The sequence below is a fragment of the Mirounga leonina genome, unplaced genomic scaffold (assembly GCF_011800145.1).
Source record: "Mirounga leonina isolate KUSES-001 unplaced genomic scaffold, KU_Mleo_1.0 Mir_173, whole genome shotgun sequence".
Lineage (NCBI taxonomy): Eukaryota > Metazoa > Chordata > Mammalia > Carnivora > Phocidae > Mirounga > Mirounga leonina.
Genome location: NW_023270447.1, coordinates 69966884 through 69979111, shown reverse-complemented (window position 1 = coordinate 69979111; position 12228 = coordinate 69966884). Strand labels below are relative to the sequence as shown.

Below are 12228 nucleotides of genomic sequence, written 5' to 3'. Positions count from 1 at the left end.
AGGGGTTCCATCTCACAACCCTGAGATCATGAGCTGAACCCAAATCAAGTCAGACGCTTAACTGACTGAGTCACCCCAGCGCCCCATGATCTGACTTACATTTTAAAAGAATGGCTCTTCCCACTGTCTTGAATGTTAACAGAATGAGTTAGCAGTCAATTTATAAAACTGGGGAGATTTTGCATAAAACTACAGATTTCTGCCTTCTCTTGAAAAAAATAGCTTGAAGATTTGGCTTCACTGGGCTTACCTGTCCTCGTAGAGCTGAGTAGTGGCCACCCCCTTCAGGTAGGGCTTGAGCTCTTCCTTTGCCAGAGTCTTCCTTTGCCAGAGTCCCTTTACCAGACGGTGAAACTGAGTTTTAGTGGTTATTTATCATCATGCTCACACTGTTGTTGCTATAATGAAGAGGAAAATGAAATGTTTTTCACCTCTATTTCCATTAAAAAGTGAGAAAATGAAGATACCTGCAGATGGCAGTGTGTTTGAGGAAAGATGGGGAAAAGGCATATTGCTTTATGAAAGTGAAAAAGAATCCAATTTTAGAAATATGCAAAGCACCTGAATCAAACTAATATAAATCCACTTATTTTTATACCACCTGCCTCACCTCTGGAAGGATCTGAGTTTCTGATTCCTGTTCTGCATTTTATAAAATGCTGCCACACCCATGACCTCATCTGATCCCCACCCTCCTCTTTGTCTGGCTACTGTGTGCAACCATAGAGTTGGTGAACTTTGTATTCTTATCCTCTCCATTTTACAAAGAGGGAAGTGGGGGTCAGAAAGGTTATGAGCCAGGAAGCAGCAACACAGAGCTGGAAACAGGGTTTATTCCCTGGCCCTTTAGCTGTTTCTATAATAGAATTGCCCAGTCTTAGATCTTCTGTTACTTTTATAATTAGTGGCCTAAATGCAGTTTTCAAGTGAGGAACACAAATGCCCAAGCACTCTTTAAATTGTAGAGGCATAGGGGTACCTGGGTGGTTCAGGAGGTTAAGCATCCAACTCTTGATCTCAGCTCAGGTCTTAATCTCAGGGTTGTGAGTTCAAGCCTCCCATTGGACTCCACACTGGGTGTGGAGCCTACTTAAACATAAATAAATAAATTGTAGAGGCATAAAAATGTATCTTATCAACTATAGGACCTGAGTTTGTAACTTACTTGGCACACAAATAGTAAGTACTCACTAAATATTAATGCTGTTGTATTTAGTTATTTTAATAGCTCATCACAGTGCTTTTCAGTCTTTCAGCTTTCAATAATGAACAGTTGATGCTTGATCAATTTAGTGCAGTGATTCTCAAGGATAGGGTGGGAGCAATTTTACACACACACACACACACACACACACACACCCCTTGCCCTGGGGACAGTTTTACAAAGTCTGGAGACAATTTTGGTTATCGCAACTGGGGGTGGGAGTGGAGGGTGCTATTGGTATCTAATGAGTAAAGGCCAAGGATGCTGCTAAACATCCTACAATGCACAAGACAGCCCCCTACAGTAAGGAATTATCCAGCTCCAAAAGCTAATAGCTTCAATCGCTTGAGAAACCCTGCTCCAGTATAAGAGAACGATCAGTTCTGTCCTCCTGGGTGACGGCATCAGGGAGGCAGGCTTTGGAATAAGAAAGGCTGGGTTCTGCAACTTCGTTACAGTGTCTCTGTTGCACAGTAAGCATTCAAAAAATCTATACTATTGAAAGTTGAATTTAATTACTAATTGTGTGCCTCTGAGCAGGTCACAAAGATCTGAAGTTCATTATCCTTATCCGTAAAATGGGAATAAAAAGCCTCTTCCAAAGCTGTTGTGAGCAATCATTGAGATAAACGTCGGTAAAGCTGTTGCACAGTACCTGGCCCACAGCGGTTTTCTTTCCTTTGTAGTTTATTTCTCCTTCTTCCAAACCCACGTTCTAATCCACGTTCAGCCCTGTCACGAGCTGAGTGACCTTGTGCAAGTCACTTCCCACCCCCCCGTAGACCTCGGTTGAGTCTCTACAAAATTACGAAGTTGGCTTCCGATCTCCAAGCACGCTTCCAACACGGAAATGGGACCGTGAAGTGTACGGATCTGCTTTCTTCCCCCGGGACTAATGGTACGGTCCCCGGGCAGCTCCCCCACCCCCCTGTCGCGGGCCTTGGTACAGGCCCAGGGGGCCCTCGGCTGCCTCTCGGGGCTGCCCTTGCCCCCTGCCGAGTTCCGGGCCGCCCCTGCGCAAGCTGATTGGCTGGAGCCGTGCCCTGGCTGCGCGGCTATAGGTGAGCGCGGGAGGGGACGGGCGGAGCGGGCTGGAGGCCCGCCCCCTCCCCCCCTGGGTCGGACGCTGAGCGGAGCCGCGGGCGGGAGGCCGGACGGACCGACTGACGGGAGGGACGGGAGGCGAGCAAGATGGCGCAGACTCAGGGCACCCGGAGGAAAGTCTGTTACTACTACGACGGTGAGCACCGTGCGCGCGGCGGGGGCGGGGCCGGGCCGCATCCGGAGAGGGAGGCTGAGGAGATGCGAGCGGGGAGGCTGGGAGAGGCTGAGGCGTTGGGGAAAGGCTGAGAGAGGAGGCTGCGAGGAGGACGAGGCTGAGAGAGGAGGCTCAGAGGAAAGGAAAGCGAGGCAGAGGGAAGAGCCTGAGAGGAAGGAGGTCGAGACTGAGGGAGGAGGCTCAGAGGAAAGAGGTCAGGGTGAGGGAGGAGGCTGAGAGCAGGAGGTCGAGGCTGAGGGAGGAGGCTGAGGCTGAGCGGGGGGCTTGTGGGGAAGCCTGGGGTAACTTGATGGGGGGGATTCTCAGGAAGCCTGATGGGGAGAGTTTGAGTCGGACTCCTGGAGGGGAGGCTGAGTCTGAGGGGGGAGGCAGGATCTGGCGGAGAAGGGTGCAAGGATATGTTTTCCTGCCGAGAATACAAAGGTCTTCCTCTGCCCCTTTGCTTCCTCATCCTTTTTGGTGAGAGTCCTGCAGGAGTCACCACCTCCTGTCACCAGCCTCCCCTCCCCCAGTCTCTGAGCTGGGCCTGCAGTTGCTGCTGGGAAATGGGGCCCCTGGGCTTGCAAGGAGAAAGATGCAACCTGTTAAAACAGACTTTTTCATTTAACAGAAGCCTGTGGAGCAGCTTACTCTGTACGAGGGACGTTTAGGTGCTGGGGCCATGGGGCTGATCAGGTCACTTCTCATCTTCCTCTCAGTCTGGAGGGGGAGATGGGCAGTGACAGATTGCTCTCCATTGTCAGGCTGGGATAAAGGAAAGCTCAGAGTGTTTGGGGAGCACAGAGGAGAGGCACCCAGCCTAGCCTGTGGAGTCGGGGAGGGACGTGCCATCTCACTCAGGACCTGAAGAACAGGAGTTATTAGCCAGGCCCAGGGAAGGCAAAGATGACATTAAGTTTAGAGGTAAGAGAGAGGACAGCATTTTTGAAAGACAGCAGGTGTGTGTACAGTATGGCTGAGGCATAGGTTTGAGAGCAAGAGTGTAGAAGGTCAGGGAATAGGGTGGAGGGAAAGGTTGCGAGTGATGAGGCTGGAAAAGTAAATGGGGACCAGATCATGAAGGGCTGGAGACACTATCTTAAGGAAGTTCAACTTTATTCTGAGTGCACTTGTGAATCATTGAAGTTTTATGCAGGCTGGTGACATCATCACATTTATACCTTAGAACTATTACTCTGAGACAGAAGTTAAGTACACAAATGTAGGGGTAAGGAAGAAGGCAAGGATCCCAAACTCCTGGGTTGGGCAGTTTGATGTGTTTGGACAAGGCTATATCAGTTGATACTTGGGGTTTTGTATTTTTAAGAAATATTTGTTGAGGGGCACCTGGGTGGCTCAGTTGGTTAAGCGTCTGCCTTCGGCTGGGGTCATGATCCCAGAGTCTTGGAGTCCCGGGATCTGAGCTCCCTGCTCAGTGGGAGGTCTGCTTCTCCCTGTCCTCCCTCTGCCCCTCCCCCTGCTCATGTTCTCTCTCACTCTCTCTCAAATAAATAAATAAAATCTTTTTTTTTTTTTTTTTTTTTAAGAAATATTCGTTGAGGGATATCCCTACTGGGGGATATCCAAGTAGAGGCATCCAGTAGATAGTTGGCCATTCAGGTCTGCAATTTAGAAGATAGAAATGAGAAGATAGAGATTTTTGGTAGTTGTCAGCATACAGATAATAATGTTAGTTAAGAAGAGGATGTGATCGGGGCGCCTGGGTGGCTCAGTCGGTTGAGCGACTGCCTTCGGCTCAGGTCATGATCCCGGAGTCCTGGGATCGAGTCCCGCATCCGGCTCCCGGCTCGGCGGGGAGCCTGCCTCTCCCTCTGACCCTCCCCCCTCTCATGCTGTTTCTCTCTCGCTCGTTCTCTAATAAATAAATAAATAAAATCTAAAAAAAAAAAAAAAAGAAGAGGATGTGATCACCCAAGAAGTTGTATAGGGTGGAAAGAGAAGAGAATCCCAGGTGGAATTCTAAGGAAGTGGACTGAGAAAAGTCTAGTGCCCTTCATGCTCTGTACTCCCCTGTCATAGCGCTTGTCACTGTGTATTGGAATTGCCTGTTTACTTGTTCGTTCTTCTTAGACAGTAATCTCCTTAGGGAATGGGATCTTGTCTTATCTAGCTCTGTATGCTCAGCCCCCAGAACAGTGCCTCAGTCATAGTGGGCTCTCAATAAATACTTGCCGATTAAATTGTACAGAGGGAATGTAAGTGAACCAGAAAGTCTTTTCTTTGTTTTTTTTTTAAGTAGGCTCCACACTCAGCATGGAGCCCACCACGGGGCTCGAACTCACGACCGACTGTGAGATCAAGACTTAAGCTGAGATCAAGAGTCGGACAGTTGCTTAACCGACTGAGCCACCCAGGCACCCCATGAACCTGAAAGTCTTGAGTTAGAGTAGCCAAAAGAAGGAGGGAGTGGCCAGGTGTCTGCAAGAACTGTTTCTTGTGCACAGTTTGAAGTGAAGTGAAGTGAAGTGAAGCTAGATTGCAGTCTATTGAAGAATGAATGGATGGGTGAAGAGAAGATATCAGATTGAACCCTTTTCAAAGGAAGCTTGGTTGGGGCAGAGAGAAAGGGTTGTTTATAAAAGGGGATGTAGTGGCTGAGGGTTGAGCATATTCAAAATCCGAATGGAAAATAGCCAGAGGGAGTGGTTGAAGATACAGGAGAAAGGGGCTGGTAATGATGGAGGTTCCTGAGGAGGCCAGCTGAGATGGAAACCAGGGCACAAGGAGGGACGCTAGCCTTCAAGGGGAAGTTTCTTCATGTTGAGAGGCAAGGAAAAGTTCAGATGTAGGTAAGCTGGATGGGGAGAAAGTTGAGGGAGTCTTCCAAATGAAGTAAGCGAATATTCCTTTTCCTATGAGTGGGGGAGGGCAGTTGGAAGAGTAGGCATCTCAAAGACAGATAGCTGTTAAGTAGCTGTTGTGAAAGAGGGAGCTAGGAAAATAAATTTGGAAGGACTGCTGAGCAGTGGTGAGGGCCCATTTGAGGCTAGAGCCTATGACTTTGTAGCCGTATCAGTTTGCACAGTTTTGTGATCTCTACACTGTAGTTTAAAATGAGAAAAAGTGGAAAGACCTTTAGACAAAGGAGACTTCTTACTTTTTGAGAAACCGCTTGGGAGTTTTGCAATGAGGTCACCAGCTTGGGACCCAGACTTAGTTCTGCCCCTCAGAAGCTTTGCAGTTTTGGGCAAGTCACTTTACCTTTGTAGGCCTCAGGTCACTCTCCTATAAAACTGAAAAACTATGAGAAGAGTGGGAAAAGCTCTCTAAACTATAAAGGTAGTATCTGAATAGAAAGGATTATTTCTTTTAAAAAGTCTCTCTGCAACCGGATTAGAAGCTGTTGAGAAAAGGATGGTGCCTCTGGGCCCCACCCTCAGGTACTCCCCTAGCCTTCTAGATAAGTTATCTTAGTTCCCCAAGTCTAAGCCTTGGCTGAATTCAGGTTTGATAGGCAGGGGAGTTGCTAGGGATTAAGGCCCAGGCCAGAGACATGGGTAAGCCAGGAATCCAATTATGTAATGGTAATGGTCATGTTACTGTCTGCCTTCAAACTGGGTCTGCATCTGGATGTCTCAGCCAATGCCTTGAGAACCTATTCTGATAATCCCCATGTAAGGTGGTCTGAGGGTCTCTGGAAACAAAATTTCCTCCTGCCTTCTCTGCTACTGCATCTCAGTCTGTGTCTGTATGAGACAAGGGCCCCAATTGAATGCCACCAAATACTGTATTCTGGCTTGTGGTTCTGGCTGAGAGCACAGTTCTTGCCCTCAGAGGTCTCACTAAGATTAAGAGTAGAGAAGAGGGTAAAAGGACGTTAAGTAAAAACTAAGGAAATTTGAATAAAGTATGGGCTTTTAGTCAATGATACTGTGTCAGTATTGCTTCATTAATTGTAACAAATACTTATTTTATCATGTAGAATGCTGATAATAGGGGAAACTGCCTGTGAGGTGTCTGAGAACTCTCCCGTACTATCTTTGCAATTTTTCTATAAATCTAAAATTGTTCTAAAAAGTAAAGTCTATTAAAAAGACAGAGAAGAGGGTGAGATCCTAAACATCCAGCTGTTTAGAAGTTTCCTGTTGTCCCTGGCCATGTCTATGACAAAGAGCATTGGAGCGTGGTTTGGTTGCTATTGGTAGCATTCCCCACAGTGCTTTGCTCCCTGGAATGAAGATTGTTGCTGACACCACCAAACCATGATGCATAAGGTGTTGGGACCTTCTTTTCACTGGTGCTCAAAGATCTGCCTCATCCTGATGGACTTCTAAGGAGAGAGCCTTGGGTGTGCAGTTCTCTCGATTTTTGTTTTGTTTTGTTTTTTGTTTTTTTTAAGTAAGCTCTCTGCCCAAAGTGGGGCTCGAACTCATGGCCCTGAGATCAAGAGTCGCATGCTCTAGTGACTGACCAGCCAGGCACCCCCACTTGATTTTTGGAATATTTGTGCCAGGAACTTTGTGCCAAGGAGATTCACAGAGCCCTCTAGATTAAGTGCAAACTGAAGTAGATACCTGGGAAACCCAGTGCAGCTTTTAGGATACTGGATTTGGAGTCAGAAGAGTTGAACTCTGCATCACTTGTTAGCTGTGTGATCTTAAATAGGCACTTAACGTCTCTAAGTCTCACTTAGTTCAATTCTTTGAATCTTTATTTAGCCTTTATGTTGTACAGGGCACATTTGTCCTTGCCTTCAAGGAGCATCCAGTCTTGTGGATATAAATAGATATATAAGTAATTCAGATACAAAACAAAATTTATTTATTTATTTATTTTTGTCCTTGCCTTCAAGGAGCATCCAGTCTTATGGATATAAATAGATAAATAAGTAATTCAGATACAAAACAAAATTTATTTATTTATTTATTTATAAAGATTTTATTTATTCATTTGAGAGAGAGAGAGCATGGGGTGGGGAGGGAGAGGGAGAAACAGACTTCCTGCTGAGCAGGGAACCCGATGCGGGACTTATGTGGGGCTCGATCCCAGGACCTGGAGATCATGACCTGAGCCAAAGGCAGATGCTTAACCATCTGAGCCACCCAGGCATCCCTCAAAACAAAATTTATTAAGTGATACATACAAATGGAGAGGAAATGACCATTTATTTTGATCAGGAATATATTTGGCGCTAAAGCTGGGCTTTGTAGTATGAGGATCATCAGAAAAGGAAGGACATTCCAGGTGAAAGGAACAGTCTTAACAAAAGCTACTTGGGTGTGAAGGTGAATGCGATGTTCAGGATGCTCATAATCATCTAGTGTGTTTAGAACAGAGATTGGCAAATTTTCTGTAAAGGTCCAGATAGTAAATATGTTTGGCCTTGTGTGCCATGTGGGTGGGTCTCTGTGGTGACTGTTTACTCAACTCTGCTATTATAATGTGAAAGCAGCCATAGACAGTATTTAAATTAATGGGCATGGCTGTGTTCCAATACAATTTTATTTCTAAAAAACAGGCAGCCAGTAGTATTTGGCCCAAGGGCCATAGTTTGCCTACTCCAGTTTAGAGCAGAGAACTGGGTGAGGGAGAGAGCAGGAGAGGGAGAGTGTTGTGGGTTGAATGTCAGGCTAGTGAAGTTGTTCTTTATCCTGTAGAAGATGGGGAGCCATTAAGGATTTTTGAGCAGGGGAGTGATGTTATCAAAGCTGTATATTAGAAAAATAACTGGTCAGTGTGGCAGATAGTTTGAGTTGAAGGCAGAGGAACCAATTAGAAGTCTATTGCTATAGGGCGCCTGGGTGGCTCAGTTGGTTAAGCGACTGCCTTCGGCTCAGGTCATGATCCTGGAGTCCCGGGATCGAGTCCCATGTCGGGCTCCCTGCTCAGCAGGGAGTCTGCCTCTCTCTCTGACCCTCCCCCCTCTCATGCTCTCTATCTCATTCTCTCTCTCAAATAAATAAATAAAATCTTTATAAAAAAAAAAAGAAGTCTATTGCTATAGCTGAAACAAGAGATGATAAGAGTTTAGTTTTCTTATCTATAAAATGAGAGTAATACTCCTGTCCTGTTTTACCAGGTTATTGTGAGGATCCAGTAAGAAAATGAATGTAAATGTGCTTTAACTCCATAAAGTGTTATAATGTGAAAGAGGTGAACTGTAACTTATAATAATTCTGAATAGTAGTGGTTATTTTTCTGTTGTGGGAGTGAATCCTTTGGAGATACAGTGAGGTGAGTCACCTCACTGCCTGCTATTCTCCAGTAAGCTTTGGAATGAACCTTTTACACTGCCTAGTGCCTGTGGGCTAGACTTACATCCTTAAGTGCTGAACTCTCCAGGGCCCCCTGCTTTTTTTGTTTGTTTGTTTCTGTTTTGTGTTTTTTATTTTGGAGTTACCCTTCCTCGATGTGGGTAAGGATCTTAAAGACTAGAAAGAAAGAGAAAGAATTTGACTAGGAGATGGTTATAAAAACTCCTGGATTCTCCTGGAAGTGTGTCTAACTGTGTCACTGAAATTGTCACTCTTTCTTCTTCAGGGGATGTTGGAAATTACTATTATGGACAAGGCCACCCAATGAAGCCTCACCGAATCCGCATGACTCACAATTTGCTACTTAACTATGGTCTCTACCGAAAAATGGAAATCTATGTGAGTTACTGGGAGCCCCACCACTCCCTAACCCCTTCAGCTCTGGTCATGTTATTCATCTCATTTTCTCAACTACTCATTCATCAAATGTGTCGAGTGGCTGTTATGTGGCAGACACTGTAAATGATAGAGATTTCTGTTTTTATTTTTATTTTTTTTAATTTTTAAAAGATTTTATTTATTTGACAGAGACAGCGAGAGAGGGAACACAAGCAGGGGAAGTGGGGGAGGGAGAAGCAGGCCCCCCGTTGAGCAGGGAGCCCGATGATGCAGAGCTCGATCCCAGGACCCTGGGTTCATGACCTGAGCCGAAGGCAGACGCTTAACGACTGAGCCACCCAGGCGCCCCAAGAGATTTCTGTTTTTAAAGGGTTCAGTCCAGTGCTAGAGACTGACAGTTACACAAGTAAATTGTACTACAGTCTGTAAGTGCAACAATTAAAGAATGTACAAGATGCAGAGATAATGGGAAGTGAAGGAGGAAGGGAGCCTTGGAAAGTTTCCTGGAGGTTCTATCTGAGCAGAAATTTAACTATTGAATAGAATTTAGCCTGGAGTTCAGGAGGGGACTGACATTCTAGACCAAGGGAAGAGTGTAGACAAAAAGGCAAAGAGGTGAGAACAATATGGTGTGTTTGGGGAAACTATAAGTAGTTTGGTGTTCAGGTAGCGCTATAGTGTAAAGGTCACAGGTGTGAGTGGGGGAACCTAGAGCTGGAGAGGTCAGCAAGGATTAGATGTGCTGTACTATGTCATAAGCAATTCTGATGGGCCAGGATCAAAAAAATCCAATGCCTAAAAGAAAGAGGGATCGGGACTGTGTTGAATTAGACAAGTCTCCAATTACTAAAGAGCATAGACTGTAACTGCTTAACTCTGTTCCAGCTGATTTTTGCCCACCTACCAGTTTTTAATTAATTAATTAATTGAGATTTCATTTATTTATTTGAGAGAGAAAGAGAGCACGAGCAGGGGGAGAGGGAGAAGCAGACTCCACACTGAGCAGGGAGCCCGATGTGGGGCTCCATCCCAGGACCCTAGGGGATCATGACTTGAGCCAAAGGCATACACTTAACTGACTGAGCCACCCAGGTGCCCCCACCTACTGGTTTTTAAAGAGAAGCTAGAAATCCACATTATTATGTAATGTGGGGCCTGATCTCAAGACCCTGAGATCACGTCCTTAGCTGAAACCAAGAGTTTAACCGACTGTGCCACCCAGGTGCCCCAAAGATTTTTTTTTTTTTTAAGTAATCTCTACACCCACTATGGGGCTGGAACTTACAACCCCAAGATCAAGAGTCACCTGCTCTACTGACTGAGCCAGCCAGGCATCTCCAGGTAATGGATTTTAAATCAAAGAGAGATAAAAACAGGCATGCATTTTATTTTTATTTATTTGTTTACTTTTAAAAGATTTTATTTATTTATTAGGGAGAGAGATAGTGAATGGGAGGGAGAGGGAGAAGTAATCTGTACACCCAGTGTGGGGCTAAAATTCACAACCCCGAGATCAAGAGTTGCATGCTCCACCAGCTGAGCCAGTCAGGGGCCCCCAGGCATGCATTTTAGAAGCAGGGAAGCCAGTTAGGAGGCTGTTGCAAAGGTCCAAATGAAAAAATAAAGAAGGGCTGGGGGCCCATGTCGCCTTATGGTTAGAGCCTAAGAGTCTGTGGTTAAAGTCTGTGCCGGCAGCTTAAGTAACCTAGCAACAGCAGTATCCTTCCTTACCGTTCCAGAGACTGTAAGGAGATGAGTCTTCTGTCTCAGATGGCCCTGTTATGTCCCTAGAGCTACTGGAGGCAGCTGGGGAAGCAAGGAGGGAAGGTAGAGGAGCAGACAGACGTTGGGACCAGAGAGCTTTTTCAGGTGTGAAAGGCATCTGGGATGAAAAACATAAAAGGTTAGCAGACAGAGGTGTTGAGGGACTTTAGGGAGCAGACTAGCATTTAGATAAAGAGAGGATACCTGAATGTGGAATAGCGAGCACCAAGACCTTCTAGAGCTGCCTCATACACATCTTTACGGTGCTAATCTGGCCCCAGCCTGCCTCCTTTCCTGCCGCTCCCCTCTCAGAATCCTCAAAGTCAGCCAGATCAGATTCTGCCTCTGTCCACCCTATCCTGACTGAGAGGATTTACTCTGCCCAGTCGTATTTTACTCATCTTTAAAAGTTACCTCAAGGGCGCCTGGGTGGCTCAGTTGGTTAAGCGACTGCCTTCGGCTCAGGTCATGATCCCGGAGTCCTGGGATCGAGTCCCGCATCGGGCTCCCTGCTCGGTGGGGAGTCTGCTTCTCCCTCTGCCCCTCCCCCCTCTCATGCTCTCTCTATCTCATTCTCTCTCTCAAATAAATAAATAAAATCTTTAAAAAAAAAAAAATAATAATAATAAAATAAAAGTTACCTCAAGGGGCGCCTGGGTGGCTCAATCATTAAGTGTCTGCCTGGGTCCTGGGATCAAGCCCTGCATCAGGCCCCCTGCTTGGCGGGAAGCCTGCTTCTCCCTCTCCCACTCCCCACTGCTTGTGTTCCCTCTTTCATTGTCTGTCTGTCAAATAAATAAATAAAATCTTTAAAAATTAAAAAAAAAAAGTTTCCTCAAGCCTTCTTTCTTTCTTCCATTCAGTAGATTTTTGTTGAATACTTGTCATACCCCAGGGACTATATTAACCTCCATGAGTGATATTAAGATACTAAAAAATGGATCCTATCTTCCAAGTGAGAGGAAAAATAAACTAACGTTTATTGAAGATTGCTTAGGTGGTAGGCCAGGGCTACCTGTTATTTCATGTAATCCTTATTGCAACCCTAATTTATAGATGAGAAAACAAGGTCAGAGAGGATAATTAATGTGTTCAACATCACACAGCTATTAACAGGTGAGGTAAGACTCCAACCCAGATCTCTCTGGTTCCAGGGTCTTTATGTGTCCATTTGTCCTCTTCCCTATTCCTAAGCAATATATGTATAGGCTTCATGCCCAGTGTGGAGCCCAGTGCGGGGCTTGAATTCATAACCCTGAAATCAAGACCTGAACTGAGATCAAGAGTTGGACGCTTAACCAACTGAGCCACCCAGGTGCCTGCCTAAGCAATATTTTATTTATTTATTTATTTATTTATTTATTTATTTATTTATTTATTTATTTATT

General features: G+C 45.5%; 2 protein-coding genes across 6 annotated transcripts in view; one reads left to right on the top strand and one right to left on the bottom strand.

The window, feature by feature from the left end:
* The window catches only part of LOC118019749 (myotubularin-related protein 9-like), a 38974-nt gene extending 36909 nt beyond the window's left edge, over positions 1-2065 (bottom strand). For 2 of the 5 annotated variants that reach the window (XM_035019211.1, XM_035019212.1), the window contains exons 1-2: positions 1860-2053; positions 251-398 (exon numbers count right to left, since the gene is read on the bottom strand). The gene's annotated coding sequence lies outside the window, so the exon portion shown is untranslated. Of the gene's footprint in view, positions 1-250; positions 399-1859 lie in introns of all 5 variants that reach the window. The other 3 variants (XR_004681742.1, XM_035019213.1, XM_035019214.1) reach the window with 3 other exon arrangements.
* Positions 2066-2319: 254 nt separating this feature from the next.
* Positions 2320-12228, top strand: part of HDAC1 (histone deacetylase 1) — a 32777-nt gene continuing 22868 nt past the window's right edge. Inside the window, exons 1-2 of the mRNA XM_035019208.1 lie at positions 2320-2444; positions 8964-9076. Coding sequence (XP_034875099.1) covers positions 2396-2444; positions 8964-9076 — 162 coding nt within the window. The 5' untranslated portion in view covers positions 2320-2395. The remainder of the gene's footprint in view (positions 2445-8963; positions 9077-12228) is intronic.